General features: G+C 35.3%; 1 protein-coding gene across 2 annotated transcripts; it reads left to right on the forward strand.

Annotated features, from left to right (window-relative positions):
- Positions 1-14,416: 14,416 nt before the first annotated feature.
- LOC130630583 (KRAB-A domain-containing protein 2-like) lies at positions 14,417-18,000 on the forward strand. 2 transcript variants are annotated; one of them, XM_057444128.1, is made up of 9 exons: positions 14,417-14,773; positions 15,165-15,408; positions 15,630-15,749; positions 15,839-15,982; positions 16,058-16,447; positions 16,627-17,185; positions 17,255-17,388; positions 17,472-17,504; positions 17,592-18,000. In XM_057444128.1, exons 2-5 carry the CDS (start codon positions 15,169-15,171, stop codon positions 16,205-16,207), a joined length of 654 nt encoding a protein of 217 aa, XP_057300111.1. In that variant the 5' UTR covers positions 14,417-14,773; positions 15,165-15,168; the 3' UTR covers positions 16,208-16,447; positions 16,627-17,185; positions 17,255-17,388; positions 17,472-17,504; positions 17,592-18,000. The 2 variants fall into 2 exon arrangements, with proteins under 2 accessions (XP_057300111.1, XP_057300110.1); XM_057444127.1 differs by lacking the exon at positions 14,417-14,773 and having other exon boundaries at positions 14,780-15,408.
- The last annotated feature ends 3,023 nt before the right edge of the window (positions 18,001-21,023 follow it).

The following is a 21,023-nucleotide window of genomic DNA, read 5'->3' on the forward strand; positions in this document are numbered from 1 at the left end:
CCTGTGTAATATTATCAATCAAAAGTATTGTTGCTATGTTTGTAGATCTTCCTCACCAATATTTAAACTGATAAATGATCAAGTGTTTTTCATCTTCTGAAAAATCGGTCAACTGATCGTGAATCACCTTTTCCAGATGATAGCACTGGCAAGATGGAAATTGGTCTGTAGTTAGCTGGATCAGTTTTTGCACCCTTTTTATAGACAAGTTGAGAATATGACATAGCAGTTGAAATATTATTGACAGTCCTTCAATAAAGCATGTGAGACCTCGTCAACAAAGCTTTTGTTTAAAAACTTTAAACTGATTCAAAACGAATATGCAAGAATGGTACTTGACACAGAATATTTTCTCAGTGCGATTACGATTATTATGTATGGGCTTCCACACAAAGTTAATTAAAGGAATTGATTTTTCTTATATAAGCTAAACAGCAGTGGAGAAATATTTGCTACATTTGACCACAAAAGATGTGACTCTGTTAATAATCCAAGCAGGCACTGGGGTTGCCCTGGTTGGAATTATTGTTTTTTATACACTTCCAAAACCCTTTTGAATCACGTGAGTGTTCTTTAAGAAGTTTTCTGTGGTATGAACTCTTTGGAGACTTGAGCTTATGACAGCATTACAAAGTTTTCTGTATAGACTCAAACGTTCTTTTTGCTGTTTTGAGAATGTGATCTCCGTCTGACGTATCTTTTTTTTAATTCACGAATAAGCAATTGAAAAGCTTTACCTCTGATTCTGTAACTGGTAACGATATTGTTAAAATATTTTACTGCTTTAATTACACTATCGATTTTGTATAAAATGTTTCAATTCAGTTGCTCGAAATCCTTATTTATCATTTCTTTGCTGAAATTTCGTATGACACATCCAACCATGTTGTGATCTGCAATACTCAAGCAAAATACGCTAGTGTGTGAGATAGATACAGCGTTATTACTATCTATCAGGTGATAAAGACTTTGAATTAATCAGTAGTAAAATGGTGAAGTAGCTAGGCATGATATTCAAAGTTTGTTACATTTTAGTTTGACATTTTAGAAAAAAACACAAGTTCTTACCCCTCTTCACAGCCTCAGCAAGTGCTGATAATTGTCGACATTGACTGCTGTTTGATGCAATGCACTTGAAAAGTGGTGTTTGCATACGAAGCACTTGCTGCAGTGGCATTGTTGTTTATTCTAAAAAAATTGTTTTAGCATATAAAAATCTAAAATCTTTTCAGTTGATATTAATTAATTATTAATAATTAATATTAATAAACTTTGCCCCATGTTTTCGAAAAAAAATTCTACAAACCATTTTTGGTTGCAACATCATGTTACAGCAGGTATATTCTCAGATTTTTGGAATTTTTTGCCCAGATAAAAAAACAGGCCTTGCCATGAGCAAATCGTCCCCCAAACAAATGGTGCAAAAACAACATTGAATGTGTATGAAACAATTCCTGTTTATAGATATCGCACATGTTTTCTTTATACTTTCATTATATTACAGAAAGTTTGTAACCCTCCTCCATTACGCTGATTTTCATGCTGCATGTGTTTTTAAAAACAAGTCTTGGTGCACCCAAAATGAGACATTTCACAAAGTATATAATGTAAGTGTAGATTTGGAGAAAAAATGATTAACAAATTAAATTGCCGCTAATTAAATAAGGCATACAACGGGAGAGATTTTACTTTTGTTCCTTATATGCATATAGTTTCTTATGATTTTTGGTTTACAAAGTTATCAAAATAAGCCTAACAAAGTTCCACCATGTAAAATTAAAAAAATAATAGATTAGTTGCAAATGATTACATTGTTATGTGCACGGGAAAAAAGAAAGATCACACAAGACAAAGTGGATATTGTTTTATTCACAGATTTTAAGGAATAAAAGATCGAAAAGGACCAGGAATTGTTTTTTGCAACTATCAACTTCTTTTTTAAGAGACTTTTATTTATTTCAGTTTAAAGGGAACTAGAGGTATAAAATGATGTTGGACTAACAGGCCTTTCATCATTTTTTAAAAAGCTCTCTTTGTTCTCAAGATATTCACATTTAAAGAATTTCAGATTTAATTATGCTGCATGAATTATGATGTCATATTTCAGTAATAGCAAAGCCTAGTATTACAAAAATAGACTAGTAGTACTTTAATAAACTGAAGTTAAAAAAAGGTTTGAAACTATTTTTACAGACGCCTTTTCAAGTTTGCAGCTGTCATTATAACCAGGGGTAAGCATGCAGTAAGCATGTCGTTTTTATATATATATATGGTAAAACCTTCATAAATTCAAGAATGGATTATTCAAGGATATCTTTCTTTTTTGGCTACTAATCTTTAATATGTTAAATAGAAGACTGTTTTGCCAATTACCTACATTTTAAAGTGCATGTTCCTGCAGGTTTCGTTCTGATTAAGGTTTTAACTGCAAACGTTTGACAATGAAAAGACCATGTTTTACACCATCTGAATGCGAGCACAAAACAATATAGTGTGACAACACAAAAATTGTGGTTAAAAACTTTTGTAATGTGGCTAGCGTATGATCTGCCAACTCTCTGAATCCAATACTCTGTGAAACTGCTTCCAAAGCCTACAATAACTTACCACAGCTCTGTCTACCATTTTTAATGAATGAATTCAATTTGGGGGGGTTGATACTACAAATTAATCATTTTAGGTGTGTTGGAACTCGCGCATGACAAAAATTTGGCAATAAGTTCAGCCAGCTATACCTTTTTGTGATTTTTAAGTCAAGCGCGACGGTGTTCATTTTTGATATACTAGTCGTTAACTGTGGAAAATGCATGGGTTTGCCCGTCCTTTTTATGCCGCATTGCGTGCTTTTCGCTGTTGCGCAGCTAAGCTACCATTTTGCGTGACAGACAGACAGACGTATACGGGTATTATAATATAGACTAGTCGTTAGCCCGTGGAAAAATCCACGGGGTCGCCCGTCCTTAAATTAACCCGTTGCAACAAAGTGGACAGAAATACATAACATTTGGTATTGATGCGCATTTTAAAAATTTTGTGTTTCCGTTACGGGACACAGCTTTCGCGGACACACAGACAGACAGACGGAATACGACTATTATTATAGAGATAGTCGTTAGCCCGTGGAAAAATCCACGGGGTCGCCTGTCCTTTAAATTAACCCGTTGCAACAAAGCGGACAGAAGTATATCGCATTTGGTATTGATGCGCATTTTAAAAATTTCGTGTTTCCGTTACGGGACACGGCTTTCGCGGACACACAGACAGACAGATGGAATACGGCTATTATTATAGAGATATTATCTCAGTTAATTGATTATAATTATGGTCATGTTATACATTTTTGAGGGCCCAATGAGTGGAGAATGTTTTCTAAGGAATATTTTAATTTTTAAATTATTTTTGCTAGTCATCAGAAAGCAAGAAAACGCGTTTTTTAAATTTCACGGAGTGGAAGGATCCATCACGGCTTTATGGTATGATAGTACATGTCGGATCCTGCTTATTTGTCCACTAATGAATGGGTTTTTTTCTTGTTATCTCCCCTGAGTGGTTCGCAACAGATAGCGCTATGATAATAAAAGTTTGAAATAACCAACATGTTGATGATATGGATATAAGGACGTTAAATGTGTTTTTTTCACGGAGTTGGCGGATTATACGCTAGCTAGCACCCTTATACTGATATATGATCTAAATCTTGCAAGCTATATCCTAATTTCAAGATTAAAAGATGCCTCTAACTTAAAATAAAGTTTGAAATGGACTGATCCACAACTTACTGCCTGCATTATTTTGCCTGTCGATTTGCGTAAGAGGTCTGGGGATTATAAACACAACATGCAAAGCGATGAAAGTTGTCTATTATTTTTAAAATAACCTAATATTCTTTCTAGTGCTCTTTTGCAGCCCATGTTTTACTCATGGTGTCAAACATTCCAGTTTCCTTTTTGGGAGAAAAAGTTGATATTTTAAACGCTATCCAGAGTGTCTGGATTCTAGAAGCAGAAAAAAGGTCACTTCTTAAAACATTATGCACACGATGGCTAAACACAGCTAGTAACTTTAAATCAGAATAAAAAAGGCTAAAAATATCATAATAAGAAAACATAACAGTTTCCCCCTATTTTCCCAAACAGAAGAAACAAAAAAATAAAATAGAAGATAATAGTTCGCATCAGCCTTGCAACTGAGTTGCCATTATATAACATAACAAATATAACGGCACCGAAGTATGTAAACAATACAAACCTCGTTTCCGAAAAGCATTTTTCGTAGGGGGGTGGGGTGGGGTAAGCCTTTTTTAAGGCTTTGGACAGATTAATTTTCGACACCTAACTCAAAATTCTGTTTTATTTTCCATTACCAGTAAAGTAATCATATTAAAATCGTCCGGACGTCAAGTAACAACCACTGGCGGAGAAAGGGAGCTTTCTGTAAAACGCTGAACAGCGGACATGGCAACCTCGATCCCGGGGGGCCTGTAGCGTTTTTGATATGAGCATGAAACGCGTACGACTTTCATCTTCATATCAAAAACGCTACAGGCTCTAGGATCGTTGCGGAACACGAAATAACCAAGATAAATGAGATTTTTCTGGATGTATTACAAATCATAAGTTGTCAAGTACGCTTGAAAGGAGTGGTCCCACAAAAAATCAAAATAAATAATTTCATCTTATTTTATCGGAAATGTTTTATTTATTATTATAAAAAACTTTTTTTTAAAAAAAGTTTTTTTTCTCTTATTCGGCCTTTTTTTACAATCCTGTTTAAATAGCCGTGATGTCATAGTTGGCGAATGATTTTTTGTGTGTTAAGACAATTCAGCAAATAGAATGATATTCTAGAGAATCCAAGATCGTAATTTCATAATTAGAAATATTTATTTTATTTTATTTGCTATAATTATAATCACATATTATATATTATATATTTTTGTGTTTAGCCTTCCGAGTAAGACACAAAGACACCACCCTCTTCAGGGAAAACTTGTCTTATTTTCCACACAACACGCAACGATATAACTCGGCGATTGCCTTTTCCAAGTCGTTAGAAAACGAACCAAATGAATTGCTTGTAAGCAGCAAATCGAAAAGATTTGTTTGTAGACGTGTCTTGCTTAAAATCCTCATTCTCAGTTATACATTTTATTCCTAAAAAACAACGGATATTTGTAGGATGCATATCATTATTATTTGATATTTTAACAATACTTTTTATGTATAGCTTACTCATATTAAAAAAAAAATCTCCCTTAGTTTCAGTCTTGCAGTTATCGCACTAGCACCATTCGTTTCTCCCAACACAAAGACTTTCCCAATGTCTTACTAAAAATATCGTTTCTCTCTCAGTTACAATATTTTTATTATCATCTTATTTAGTGGTCTCGAATTAAAAAAAGTTGCAGCCCTGTGCCTGTAAAAAGCTCATCAAAGGTTTCCATCTCATTATCACCGTCCTCATCTTCTCCAAAATTGTTTTCTTCTTCAATAATATCATACTCTAATTCTTCTTCGCTGTGTCTGTGTTCATATATGTGATCGAGTATCAAGCTTTTCGTTCTCTCTCCCTCTCTCTCTCCTCTCTCCTCTCTCGAAACTAACATCGCCAATTATGACGTCACAGCAAAAGGTTCTTAATAAAAAGACAATCTTTGCGCATTGATTAAAAGATCAATAAACAATTTTTCGAAAAAAGAATAAAAACTTTATCTCTTTAATAATAGCCGTCGTCTCTCTGTGTGTCCGCAAATGCGGCGTCCCGTAACGGAAACACAAAATTTTTAAAATGCGTACGAAAATCAAATGCGATATATTTTTATTCACTTTGTTGCGACGGGTAAATTTAAAGGACGAGGGAACGCGACGGTCTGTCTGTCTGTCTGTCTGTCTGTCTGTCTGTCTGTCTGTCTGTCTGTCTGTCTGTCTGTCTGTCTGTCTGTCTGTCTGTCTGTCTGTCTGTCTGTCTGTCTGTCTGTCTGTCTGTCTGTCTGTCTGTCTGTCTGTCTGTCTGTCTGTCTGTCTGTCTGTCTGTCTGTCTGTCTGTCTGTCTGTCTGTCTGTCTGTCTGTCTGTCTGTCTGTCTGTCTGTCTGTCTGTCTGTCTGTCTGTCTGTCTGTCTGTCTGTCTGTCTGTCTGTCTGTCTGTCTGTCTGTCTGTCTGTCTGTCTGTCTGTCTGTCTGTCTGTCTGTCTGTCTGTCTGTCTGTCTGTCTGTCTGTCTGTCTGTCTGTCTGTCTGTCTGTCTGTCTGTCTGTCTGTCTGTCTGTCTGTCTGTCTGTCTGTCTGTCTGTCTGTCTGTCTGTCTGTCTGTCTGTCTGTCTGTCTGTCTGTCTGTCTGTCTGTCTGTCTGTCTGTCTGTCTGTCTGTCTGTCTGTCTGTCTGTCTGTCTGTCTGTCTGTCTGTCTGTCTGTCTGTCTGTCTGTCTGTCTGTCTGTCTGTCTGTCTGTCTGTCTGTCTGTCTGTCTGTCTGTCTGTCTGTCTGTCTGTCTGTCTGTCTGTCTGTCTGTCAAAAGTTTTTTTAATTTTGGGGGGCCATGCACAAAACCATTTGGTAAAAAGAGAAATTTACATAGGTTTTATTTGTAAAGAAATTTGAAATATTTTTGGTGTTTTAGATTAATGGGCACACTGTAATAAGCATCTTTAATATCTATGCTATTCATAAAACATCCTGGTGTCACCAGGTTTAACTAGATATAGTTTCCATTTTAAAATGCACCGAATTTAAATTTTCATTGAGAGATTTTAAGTTCAGTATTATTCTAAACGACGTTTCATATCCTTTTTTCTGAGAAAGATAAGGGATATAAACTCCTCGGCTTTATTTTTAGTTAGCTCGATAACTTTATTGTCTAAGAGTTTCTGAATCTGCTGAGTTAAAAAAGTTTTTTCTACTTTAGATACTTTGTTTCTCTAAATTTCTCTTGAGGTTCAATCAAGTCCTCCTCAAGGATTATGCCTGACACTGTCTCTGTCGTCAAGGCTGACAATTTTCCATGTGCATGGCCCAATAACATCACTCCTTCAAGGATTGGTGAAATTCTTTCTGCAGGTTTCATGATCCTGCTGTGTCTGTCAGACTGCAGTACTGCATCAGCCAGTTTCGCTAAAATGGTGGTCGTTTTAGTCAGTGTTGTCTGAATATCTGTCAGTTCTGAATCTACCGTTCTGTGGACGGGCGTAAAACTATTTATTTTATAAACTTTTTTGTTAAGAGATGGCGTAACAAAGGTAGTGCAATTTTTGGGCATTTCGTACTTTTCGAAAACCACCTTTCGAGCTTTACTGTTCTGGGAATAATCCTTCCAGTATTTCGAAACTCTTTCTGCCAAACCTTCGTTTATTGGCGGGGTCCCAGTCTCAGCAAACAGCTGGCTAAGTTTCTGGAACAGGTTCTCTTCCTGGTGTCTTTTCGGATCCCTTGTACTCCTGTGTCGAGCTTTCCTCATACGTGGCTTGTGACATCGTCGCCGAGATGGCATCTTTAGATGGTTCTTCCCGGGTTTTTGTTAAAGATGATGCTCCTTGTGATCCCACAAGGATCTCAATCATCCCTTTCACCTCTCCCAACAACTCAGTTTTAAGGGAGGTCACAACATCCTGTTTTATGGATTGCATGAGATCCATTTGTTGCTGTTCTTGTTGCTGTTGATTAGTAGCTGTTTCAGCCAACACGTGTATGCCTTCTATAGTTGAAGTTATGAAATTTGCTTTTTTACTGAAAAATATGTTACCTTACATGTTATTTAAGTCTTGGATTAATAGATTTTTTATATTTTAAATGATTAGGCTTAGATATTCCTACAATGTACCACGATAAAAGTATTGTACAACCGCACTCCCCTTTACTTTCGCAATAGATCTATAATAAACACAGCAGAGAATTGGAACCGAGTGCAGCGCTCTCGTCTCTATCGAGAAAGTCGGAAGCCGGGATGGAAAATAATTTTAATTCACAAAGCCCTGACAGTTTTGACCTTTAAGAAACGAAAACCCATCACGGTATTTTTAAAGCTAAGCCCAATCTTCGGTTTTTTTTGGTAAGCGAAAAATTTTTTAACAAAAATTGTTTACCTATTGTCTCTGTTGTGTACAGCATTACAGAAATGTTGATCAAGAAAATGTTTACGATCATGTATTTTCGAGGGTTGAGAATATATTAGGGTTTAAAATGTTTTTTTGGCAGGTCACTTATTTTTTTAGTAAATTTCAGCGTGACGCCACGCTTTGAGGAGACAATGCGTGAGCTTTAAGAAAGTAAACAGTGATTTTTGTGTTGTGGACTCACATAGTCACTCACCAAAGCGTATTATAATATAGGATACTTTTTAAATGTAGGTCAAAGGACATTATGTGCCTGTACGTGCGAAGAGAACATAGAATTATGATTTCAACGGTTTTTATTTGTACAAAACTTTTCTGGGGGACTGGATTAATGTTGTAATTCTTGTATAATACTCCCTCTGGTAAATATTGGACACGACGAAGACAATAAAGGCAACACTTGAAGAAAGAACTTTATTTAAATTCAAACAAAAGTAACGAATCATCTTTATTAATGGTTTGAAAATATTTTTCGCACACATAGGATACTAGAATAGTAATATTTCACATTGTGGCTGCAAATCTTTATATATTGGATATATATCAAGGAAAACACCAAGTTGCAAGAACGGCTTTGCGACTAATCATTGATCAAACAAAGCAAATGATGATCAATTCCACTAAAATTGTAACTAAAAAATAGATACTAATTTCCTGTCCCTTCTATGCAACAAATGCTTAATGCATTGTAATAGTTGTTGTCCAGTGCGAAAGGTCTTAAGTTCAAACTCCGGCCGAGTCATGCAGAGACTATAAAAGTGTGAATCTATCCTTTCTGCTTAACGTTTAGCATGAGAATAAGATTGATATCTCAGGCGGTTGTCTAGTTGATCGTTTGTTGTGCTTGCACGACTTTCGTAGTTCAGCAGATGGAAGTTTTAAATGCACTAGAAACCCCCTTCATAGGACCCTCATTGATAACAGTTCTATTAGGAACTAAAGATACTATCCGGGGTAAATAATAATAATAATAAAAATAATAAAAACTCTGTCGAGATTTATATACAGCTGAAGTGAACGCGATATCACAATTTTTCATATCTGTGTAAAAGAAAACGCATTTATTTAGAATTCATCTAGACGATCGTCGTTCCCAAATTGGATCTGACATTTTGGTCTTAATTATTAATCTTTCTCTTCAAAATTGTTATTGTAAATATATATCTTTGGCTTAAACAACATTCTTGTTTATTTAAGGTGTGTTGACTTTCTATAAATTGGCCTGATGACTTTACTTTTACTAGCTTATCTGTCGTACTTAATGGCAGAAACATAGAGAAAGGTAGGTATACAATGTTGCTTCTTTCTCTTCGGTGAAACTGACGCCCTATTGCGTCTTTCTGCAGACATTTTGCTACTATAACCAAAGACGTAACCGAAAATCTGTAAAAGTTTGAAGCTTAAACCACAAGTTTCCGTTTTTGTTAAGGTAAAAATGACCATTTTACAGCTTTCCGCGGTCAATTCTTCTTTTCATTTTCAACTTAAAGTGGAAAGTTAAATATATGAAAACAAACTTAGAAAATGTTTTAAGAGAAAAAACATGAACATTTAAGCGTGTCGTGATGTTTAGTGTTTTTATCAGTTTCCTTACAATTATTATTTACTCAGGACAGCCTCTTTAGTTTCTATTGATACCGTTACAATGAAGGATCTAGTGCATTTAAAGGTGCAATTTGAAGGCACACCATCGCCTAACTAGAAAACCGCCTAAGATATCAGTTCTATTGACTATCTAGTGACTGGTTGACACTTTGATAGTCTTCCACATCAGAGCTGAACGCTGTACCTTCAGTAGTCTGTGCAACGTAATATTTTTTGTACTTAGTTCCACTACCATTATGCTCTTCAAACTTTTGTTTTGCATTGCTTTCCTATCAATTTCGTATGGATGGATAAATGTATATGAACGTATACTTGGGCGAGTGATCCATATCGAGTCAACTCGAATTCGAGCAGAATACGTTCAATCAGCGATAAACATGATGGCTAATACAAATACTACATGAACCTGACATCTTATGCAGCGAATGAAACTCCTTACAAAGAATACTCAAGTTTTGTTGTATGATCAAATTATTGCTTTTTTTACAAGGATGAAAAGACTTTTCCGATTTAGAATTGACAAATTTTTGACAACAATTAAAGCCTTTTTTTTTTGGTTTTAAACCTTTTCTATAAAAACTAAAATTATAAGGAAGTAAAAGGACTAATTTGGTTCCCATTTAACGTGAAATGAGAGGAAAGGTTGTTTGTGTGCCGAAGAACCTTACACAAGCTAAGAGCATCATTTTCCGAATTTAGAATGAGCAAAAAATAAACAACTTTTATGAACTAGATTCGCACCTGTGACGTAGAATACGTTTGTATAGAGAGTGTGGTAACCTATTTCAGTAACAGATACTTGACAGCAGGCTATCCAAGAGGTAAGGAAAGAGCAACTATCATGCTACTGGATTAAAATTTTCCGGATGGAAATCTAAGTGTACAAAAACATAAGGTTGGATAAAAAAAGGCTTTTGATAAATTTGATTACCCTGGGCTTTTTGGATATCCAATATCCTGGAGATTAATGTGGCTTTCACCACATTAACCCTACTCTGACCCGGCTTTTTAAGGGCTCCGTATGGCAGGGGTGGGGTGGGTGGGTGGCCCTGCACTCTCTGAAATGACGAATGAGACATCAAATTATTGCACAACTTGGCAGAAATGTATGTTAGCATATTAAATGAAAATTAGGACACAAATGACATCGTTTAGTCCAAGATGACGAACACAAAAAAAAGGCTGACGGTGCTGCATAAAATTTGTGATAAGAAAAAGTGGTTGAAAATGTTGTAACTTGATGAAAGCATTAAATGGGTTAAATATAATTTTAAACTGGATATGGAAGGAACAAAAAACTTTGTCCAATATATTTTTTCTAAAAACAATGAAAAGTCTCCAAAGTTGTATCCCCAAAAGCTAAATCAGTAGTTATTACATAAAATTGAAAGAAGGGCGCCCCCAACCCCGACCAAAACCAGTTTTTGAATGGCTGATAAGTTGATGGAATTGATCATATGATATGGTATAACATAAGCAAAAAGCAAATGATTGGCAAAGTTAACAATTTTGTTTGCTGTACCGTTATCATTTTCTGACAACACTCATTTTAACCGTTGATCAATATGAGTGTATCGGTAAATGCGTGTTTTGTTCCTACGCATATATTATTATGCTGTCCATCTGTTTGTGAGTAGTGATTGGTGAATGCTAGTAAGTTTATAAAGTTATATAAAACTAGTCGGTGGCCTCCGGAAAAATTTTGCCCGTGCTTTTTATACCACATTGGGTGCGTTTCGCTACTTGCAATACCATTTTGCGTGACAGACAGAAAGACATATACTGGTATTATAATATAGACTAGTCGTTGCCCGTGGAAGAATCAACGGGTTCGCCCGTCCTTTACATTTACCCGTCGCAACAAAGTGGATAAAAATATATCGCATTTGATATTCGTGTTTCCGTAACCTCATTTTCTAACTCAGCGGGGTCCGCGCAGAGACAGACAGACGGAATACGGCTATTATCATAGAGATTAGATTTTGGGACAAAGCCGAATAAGCTGTGAGTAAAAGCTGTTCCATGTTCGAGAAATTAAGATTTTTTTGTGCCTTTCTTGCTTTTAAATGATTTACAAGCATTGAAATTTTATGTTTATTACAGAATATTTAGCGATAATATCGCGTCTTAAAGAAATTCAGACCTTACAACATGTCATACTACGCTACAACACGGCGCGTTTATTGAAGTAAACTTAAATGAACTTACAACACGTCATACTACGCTACAACACGGCGCGTTTATTGAAGTAAACTTAAACGACCTTACAACACGTCATACTACGTTTCAACACGGCGCGTTTATTGAAGTAAACTTAAACGACGTTACAACATGGCGCGTTTATTGAATTAGACTACGAATTTGAGACTATACATAAAATACTTTTGCTTGTTTTAAGAATAGACATACAGATGTCGACGCCGCGTGCTGATGAGGTATTACCAGTTCTTGCAGTATTCTTGTCTTATTTAGTGAGTTTTTTCGAATGTACAACAAGTTGGACGAAAATAAGCTTTTGCCGTGGATATTGAAAGGAGTTTCTTTCATAGCAAAGCTTAGACGCAAATAAATATGTCAAAACTAGGAGGGTAGGTCATAGCAAATCCCTAATTCAAATTCATCCAATAAACACGAAATAATTTCCAGAGCAAACTCTGAATTAAAATCAATCAATAAGCATCAAACCAGCGTGGTCAATCTTACCCTCTTAAATAATAGCATAATCTATCATGGCAAATCCCTAATTCAAATTCATTCAATAAATACGAAATAATTTCTCAGAGCAAACTGTGAATTAAAATCAATCAATAAGCATCAAACCAGCGTGGTCAATCTTACCCTCTTAAATAATAGCATAATCTATCATGTTTGTTTCTTTGGGTGATTTCCCGTTATGCTGGACCTTTTGGGATTTTTTAAAATGGCAAACACGGAGTTAAATTCTAAAAAATTCCTAATTTTGCTTTAAAAAAAATGCTTTAATTTTTCTTTTGTTTGGTTGATCTACTAAAAGAGTGTAAAAAAATTATTTTTAGACAGAGCAATCTTCAACCTTCGAGAAGACAACCACGACAACTTTGACCATCACCATACCAGCAAAGACAACCGTCGTTGCGTATAGACTCGTCGTATATCACAATGATCAATTTGAAGTTGCTTCCTAGGCGTACAGAGTAACAGAATGCCAAAAAGTGGCAGAAAAATGGGCAACATTATAGGGATGATCATTAGTTCTATGTTTAAAATGTTTTTTTAACAATTTTTTGATTTGGGGACATGATCGCATTTTATTGAATTATTTTAATGTTTAGCATTTTAGTTTTTATGTACAAAAAAATCTTTGCGTATATTTGAAGAACTAAGGGTTATTTTTTTTTGTTTTTATAAGTCTGAGAATTTTTAAATCATCCATTTAAACACATTTTAATGGCCAAGTTCGCGAGTCTTTTTTTCCCGCCATATGGTGCATATCAAACTCGTCAACACCGAAGACTTTTTACATAACGACTCTGCGTGCAATTCACCCCTGGCGTTAAAGGAATATTTTCTTTTTGATGTGAGAAAGAACGGTCATATTAAAAAATCTCTGGGAACAAGGGTGCTTTAATTCTGTTCAGAAAGAATTGGATGAATGCGTGGAGGAGTGGAATATTTGTACAAATGCCGATAATCTGGATGTTGAGGACAACCAATCAATTTTCTGCTAATCCAGCTGAGATTTTGCGACTTTTAAGTAATTAGCGATTAATGCACGCTTTCCTATAAACAATATGAGGATCAAATCTTTCAATAAACGAGCAACTTTTAATCATTAACCAGTCTGAAGTGAATAAAAAACAAACTAACAACAGAGATTATAAGAACAGTAATCAGTTTAATTAAAAAAGTAAATACACTCCTCTTAAATTTTTCAGCGGGATAAAATTTTTATCGAATTAGAGAGAGAATCGAATTAAGGAGTGTCTCTTTAATTCGAATTTTTAGGCAGCACAGTAGAAAATTCAATTTATATGGGGGAAATCTTTGTAAACTTGCAAAAAAGGAATAAAACACACATTTTTAATATAAACAGTGCAGTATGATTAAGATTTGTCGAAATAGTCATCAATATTTGACTGTTTTTTATTCAGCATATTTTCTAAATCAACGGCCCTATTTACATCTTTTAATGCAACCATTACATCGTTTCCAAAGTTGGTAAACCACTGAATGGCATTTAAGACATCTTTGTATGATGGCTTTGCGAGCGGTAATTCGTTTGGTTCATCGTCATCTGATTTGTCATCACTGGAGTCCACAATTTCCTTTCACTTTAGCAATTATGTCAGCATCGGGCAAGGTTCCATCTTCCGGATGTTTGCGAATCCACGTCTACCAGTTCTTCGGATGTCATCTGATAAACCACACGAAAGTTATCTTCATTTTTTCAAGATCTGCTTCCAATTCTCTGACGACGTTTTTTTCTACTTCTAAATAAGCAAACGGTTCATCTTTAACATTTAGCATGCGCATATAAACAGAAATTCTACGTGTTTCACAAAAATCCTTTGTGAGTCCTCAACGCAGAGATGTCAAGTTTGAGTTTACGGTCTTAACCTGGTCCCCAGGGTATCTTGAGTCTTTTCTGACCCCGGGACGGCGTGTCGCAATCATTTTAATCGCGTTTTACCAGGTCGACGGACCAGTACGGGTCCGAACAGGGGACTGAACTTAATATGGTAGATTTGTTACGAGTTAAAGATGGAGAGGAGAAGAGTGTTCCGTACGATGTCATTCATTGTACGAAGTTGGGCTTTTTTGCCGTAGCGCTGAGAGTGACCATCCTCGTACAAAACTGACCATCTTCGTACAGCGGCGAATATCGTCAAAAAATGAAACTTTTATAATAAAATAATAACTTTTTTGAAATATCTTTTTTTCTTTTAAGTCATTTGCAAAAAAAGACATTTGTTTTACGATTTGGATGCCTCTTTGGAAAAATACTAATATGTATATATATATTTATACTTTGTTTTATATTAACAGAGAATAAACAATGATGTTTTTGAAAAATGGTACTAGTGCTCGTAAGTATAAATTTGATCTCTTTGATTCAAATAAGGTTACATCAGGTATGATATTGTTATTGATTTCTTTTATTAACCTTTCCATGGTTTTTATGGTAGTGACCTTTGAATTCTAATGCTATATTGAATTTTCGTGCGAAAATCCTGTAAATCACCCTTGTCCCCAGTGCCTTTGCGTGGCTTGTACGAAACTGTTTTTGTAAACATAGTTTTGTTAATAATTGAGTGAGAATGGAGAAGAACACAAAAAATTTCAATATAATTTTTTCTAACCTTTTAAGTTATTTCGATAAAGGAAAAGGTAGGTAAATTTCGAATCCTTTTCGAGTGCTTTTTCGAACGCACATTTTAAATTTACATTGAAACTTTTAACGCGTGTTTTTATGTTCAGCACAATGGAGACTGAAAAGAGATACATGGAAGAAAAATTTCAGGAATGGTTGGAAGTTGAAAGGACTAAACGGAATTCCGTAATAATGCCCGAACAGACTTATAAAACAATAATAGATTTTCTATGTGGAAGAATAGACAACGTTCCACGTGCTATGAAAAGAAAACTGCGAAGAAAAAAATTCCAAGTGATGAGTTATCCTACACTTGGTTTATCGGATGTTTTGTGCTCTCCATTTCCCGATGTAAGAACATTTTTATATATATCTAATTTTGGAAAAACTAAAGTCACAATTATTTTTTTTATAAACATTTCTACTTTTAAGAAATTTTGTTTCAGGCTCGGCATGGTCATATGGTGTTCTCAATTTTTGGATAGCTTCGGTCTAGATGTTCTTATGAGCTTAAGTTCTTAAGAAAGAAGGTTTATAAAATTGCCAACTCAAATAATTTTACGGTATTTTAGGGCGATTCTCCTCTGGGAAAATATCGTCGCGTAGCAACAGACCGACAGATGTTTGACATTATCAATAGAGTACACCGCCAAGAAGTTGGTCACCAAGGGGTTCATAAAACGTTTGAAAAGGTATTAGATTCTTCGAACAAACCTCGTTTGAAAGTAAGAGTCCACGGAATATGGGTGTGTCACTGATTTTTAATTGCTAACAATTTTAGATAGCACGCACCTATGATAACGTTACTAGAGACGCTGTTGGTGCTTATATAAAGCTTTGCACAACTTGCTGTCTGAAATCCAGTCAAATAAAGAAAGCTCCATTGAAGCCGATTATCACTACAGGATTCTTACAGCGTGTACAGGTATTTTTAATACTTTTTCACTTTGTTTGTGCTAGTTAGTAGTTTTTTTGTTACATTATACATGTCTTTCTTTAGATCGATCTGATTGCTATGTTATCCAAACCAGATGCCGATTACAACTACATTGGCCATGTCGTGGACCATTTTAGCAAATTCAGGATATTATTTCCAATGAAAGGGAAACAGCAAATGAATTTGCTTCAAACTTTTTTAGAAGTTTTTTAGCGACTTTTGGGTTACCAAAGATTTTGCACTCTGATAACGGTGCCAAATTTATCAATCACGTAATGGATGCTGTAGCCGTGATATGGCCGGGTGAGGTGTCATTTGTTCATGGGAAACCGCGCCACTCGCAATCTCAAGGTTTGGTTGAACAAGGAAATAACACCATCCAAGTGATGATTAGTGCAAGAGAAAAAGAGTCCCAAACTTCAACGTGGTCAGAGTGGCTTCCAGAGATTCAATGTAAATGTAGTTTATCTATATCATTCTCGTCCCCAAATATCTTCAAATTCATCTCAAAGAGCTCTCTCTGGGGTCAAGAATGATATTTATATGTCACGATAGCCTTATTATGCAGTGTTTCCAAATAACTTTTCTTGAATCTTGCAGCTATTTTATTCACGTTATTACTTCTGTTTTAGTTATCATGAATGCTTCAATGGTGAGGAGTGTGAAAAAAACACCTTACGAAATTTGTTCTTGGCCAGGAGCCAAAAGGTTTGGGTCAAATTTCTTCAAGTGTACGGTCAGTGAAAGAGGATATTGTTCAAGATATCATAGAAGAATTGGAAGAAAATGGTGCACAAGATTTTGAAAATGCTGAAACTGTGGATTTTTTAAAGCACCCAAGTACAAGAAAATTATCGGATTGTTCGGAAGATGAGTTTGAAACAACATGTCCAAAAAGACAAAAACTCAGACAAAATGTTGTGGAGGAGGGTGTAAGAAACGCAGAAATGATGCGTAGAATGTACAGCAATGGAAAAAGAATTAAAGTTGCTGATTTCCTGGAAGGGGATAATGTTTCTTTGACAATTCCAAAAGGTCTTAGAACATCTTCGGATTTAAAAAGATTGCCATGTGTGATTGTACACAAATCAGGTGGTAACCAACCAACATATAAACTCCTCTGTAGTGAAGGCACAATTCAACGGCGTTACACGGCATCCGCGTTGCAGCTGTACCCTCAACCAGTAAGATGTAAGTATCCTTCGGTTGATGAAATATAATAATAAATATAAATATAAATATAATAATAAATCATTGCAGACGAAAAATTGGAAAAGGAAGATCAATTGCATGCGATCGCTGTCTTGTCTAGTGTCATTTTAAATGCTGCAAATTGGCTGTAAAACCATTAGGGGACTGGTTGTGCGATCTATGTTTACATATTGCAAAAAAAGGTCAGTAAAGCTTCCCTGAGTTCCTGCACAAAATTGTATAATTAACATGTACTATGAGTTTTCTTTTTTAACTTATATTCCAGATTTCCAGCAGCGTCAACAACAAAGAGAAGCAGGTATTTAAAAATTAATTATAAGCCTGATCGCAAACAATTTCATAATAATAATGAGATAGTTATACAACGATAACTTTCCTTTAATAGAGAAAGAAGTAGAAGACGAAGAAGAAAGGGAGAGGCAATGGAGGAGAGAGTTATTGCCAGTATTATACAAAAACGGTACCCTGGACTACCTGGTACAACAATCGAAGCTGCCTGAAGTAAATCCACTACTTCTGATTAAACGTTCTGGTAGCAAGTATCAAGCATTTTATAACGAAATACTGGCGAAAAAACATCCTCAATTTTATCACAAACTGATGCGTCATTCGGACATTGCAGAGCCAACTGGAGTCATCACCAATTACATTCGGATGAAGTACCCATGCGAATTTGATACAGGGAGATTATCGTTAACCCGCATTCAGTTTTTGTTGGTACAAATTATTGATAGAGTAAATAAAAAAAGCGATGTAAAGACCATAATGATAATATATGGTAGTCTTCATCTGTTTCTTGGTGTTTTAAGTTGTACGAAGTTGGTATGGTTAAAAAAATTCAAGTTAAGTAGAAGAAGTGAAGTAGGCCCAACCTCGTACACAGTTATTTAAGTTGTACGAAGTTGGTATGGTTAAAAAAATTCAAGTTAAGTAGAAGAAGTGAAGTAGGCCCAACCTCGTACACAGTTATTTAAGTTGTACGAAGTTGGTATGGATAAAAAAAATTCAAGTTAAGTAGAAGAAGTGAAGTAGGCCCAACCTCGTACACAGTTATTTAAGTTGTACGAAGTTGGTATGGATAAAAAAAATTCAAGTTAAGTAGAAGAAGTGAAGTAGGCCCAACCTCGTACACAGTTATTTAAGTTGTACGAAGTTGGTATGGTTAAAAAAAAATTCAACTTAAGTAGAAGAAGTGACGTTGGCCCAATCTCGTACACAGTTATTTAAGTTGTACGAAGTTGGTATGGTTAAAAACAATTCAACTTAAGTAGAAGAAGTGAAGTAGGCCCAATCTCGTACACAGTTATTTAAGTTGTACGAAGTTGGTATGGATAAAAAAATTCAAGTTAAGTAGAAGAAGTGAAGTAGGCCCAACCTCGTACACAGTTATTTAAGTTGTACGAAGTTGGTATGGATAAAAAAATCCAAGTTAAGTAAAAGAAGTGAAGTAGGCCCAACCTCGTACACAGTTATTTAAGTTGTACGAAGTTGGTATGGATCAAAAAAATTCAAGTTAAGTAGAAGAAGTGAAGTAGGCCCAACCTCGTACACAGTTATTTAAGTTGTACGATGTTGGTACAATCATCAGATAATTGTCAAAAATTAACGTTCAGAGAATATTTAAGATATTATCATGTTTACTGAATGTAATTAACAATGTTTAGATATTCATTTCTAAACCAAATTATTCGTTGCCTAATTTTTGTACAGCAATTGTAATGCCCATTTTCGTACAAAATTGCCCATCTTCGTACAAGCGCGAAAAGTGACCAACCTCGTACAACGGGTCAATTTCGTACGGAACAAGAGGTCCAGTTTGCTAAAATACAGCTCTTGAAATGCTCTGCTTTTAATGTTAAACTATAGCTTGTTACCTAGGTATAGCTTGCTAGTTACCTAACCAGCTAACTAATTTTGAAGAACTGTTGTTAAGTCTCGGATCCAGGTTAACATGCTTTAAATTTTCTGGTTATCCAAAAATGACCAACATATTTGAATTCAGCACCAAAATCTAGTTTATCTAGTAGCCATATCTTGCTAGTTACCTAACCAGCTAACCAATTTGAAGAACTGTTGTTAAGTCTCGGATCCAGGTTAACATGCTTTAAATTTTCTGGTTATACAAAAATGACCTACATATTTGAATTTAGCACCAAAATCTATGAAAACATGCAAAATTTTCAAGTTTATACAATTTATGATGCTCTTGAAATGACAACGAACTACTTTAATGTTATGGAAATAGTCTGGTGCAAAAAAAAAACACAAAAAAAACAGATTTATATATATCTAAGAAAACGTAAAAATTTAAGCAAAAAGATCTCTACTGTATAATTAGCCATATAAGCAGCTAATTATATATATATACCTTGTAATTATTCTGTGTTGGCTAACTATCCTGTAACAGGTTAATACACATTTACGATAATTCAATTGTACATGTGTTCCTACGGTTCTCCATGCATCGTTTTACAATATCAGAAGAAAGCAGGTAAAAAACATGTTTTTATAAGGAATTGTTAGAAACGGAAGCGTGTTTCTCCAGTTTTTTAACTTCCTTTGTATCAATTTCTTTCTAATTTTCTGGAAAAAATAATAATATTAAGATACAACTTATGTGTATTTTTTATTAAAAACAAAACGCAGCAAGAATACTTATAACGAAAGAACGTGGTTTCTCCTCTAAAAAACTCTTATAAAAGTGTGATGTTTACTTTTTCCAATCACAATATGAGCTGCGAAAGAGTGTTGGTGTTCCCGAAATTATTGTAAAGGTTGTATAACCAGTTCTCCCTGATTGACTAAAAAAGTTTCACTGCAGTAGCAGCCCTTAAAATTAGCGTCGGCATTCGGCACTGCTGACGTAATTGCCGATGTAAATAAATAATTACGGTTTTGTTTGAGCTACTTTCACTCATTGCGACTACAAAATAATTACATTTGATTTTCAGTAAGTTAGGCCATTAGGCTCGACTTATGCGCCACCAAAATCACAAATCTTATGAATGCTACGATCAAAAATGGTCAGTGTTATTACGAAGAACGTAAGGTATAGAGAACATTGAAGTCGACCCCTTCACTTCATGCTGACACTTTTAAGCTCTGCTAGTGCATTACACTGAGATTCAAACTAAAGACGGAAGACCATTTGGAACCATGGCACAAGTCAGGCTGACCTTCATCATCACAGAGAACACTGTGAGAAGAGTGCGCACCCATGCAAGTTAAATACAACCAGAACATGGGAGAGGTTAGGTGTCCTGTAAATCTTTTTAAAAGGGGAAAGAGAAATCAAATATGTTTAGTAATAATAATAGAAAAAATTGTATATCATATTAAAAAGAAGTCCAGAAGTTCTTTCTCCCACACGACACAGCGAGCAATAAGTCAGCCCTGCCCTCGGTTTTGTGAGAAGAGATGTTCTGCGAAGACTCTAATATTTGAGTCTCCTGTACAGTTTTGCTTCATGTTAAACTGTGCCGGTGACAAGAATTTTTGATTCATGTCACCAGCGACTTCTGCGATATACAACCTAATGATGCCCTAACCTAATAAATTCATCCGGAAACATAAAAAAACAGTTGGCAGTGAACTATTAAACTAAAGAATTTCACCATTCGGAAGGTATGCCAATTCCCATTTGTCCATTCCCATTTGTCATCGTCTTAGGAGATCGATGCATCGAAATTATGAGAGGTCTAGCTCTAATAAAAGGTGAATGTCGAAAGTTATTGCCAGCTAAAAAATTTCACTACAAAAAAATTGCCAACGCAAATCAGTTGAAATATATCTCACGTCAGCAGTTTTATTGCCGAAG

This window comes from Hydractinia symbiolongicarpus, chromosome 2 (genome assembly GCF_029227915.1).
Source record: "Hydractinia symbiolongicarpus strain clone_291-10 chromosome 2, HSymV2.1, whole genome shotgun sequence".
Lineage (NCBI taxonomy): Eukaryota > Metazoa > Cnidaria > Hydrozoa > Anthoathecata > Hydractiniidae > Hydractinia > Hydractinia symbiolongicarpus.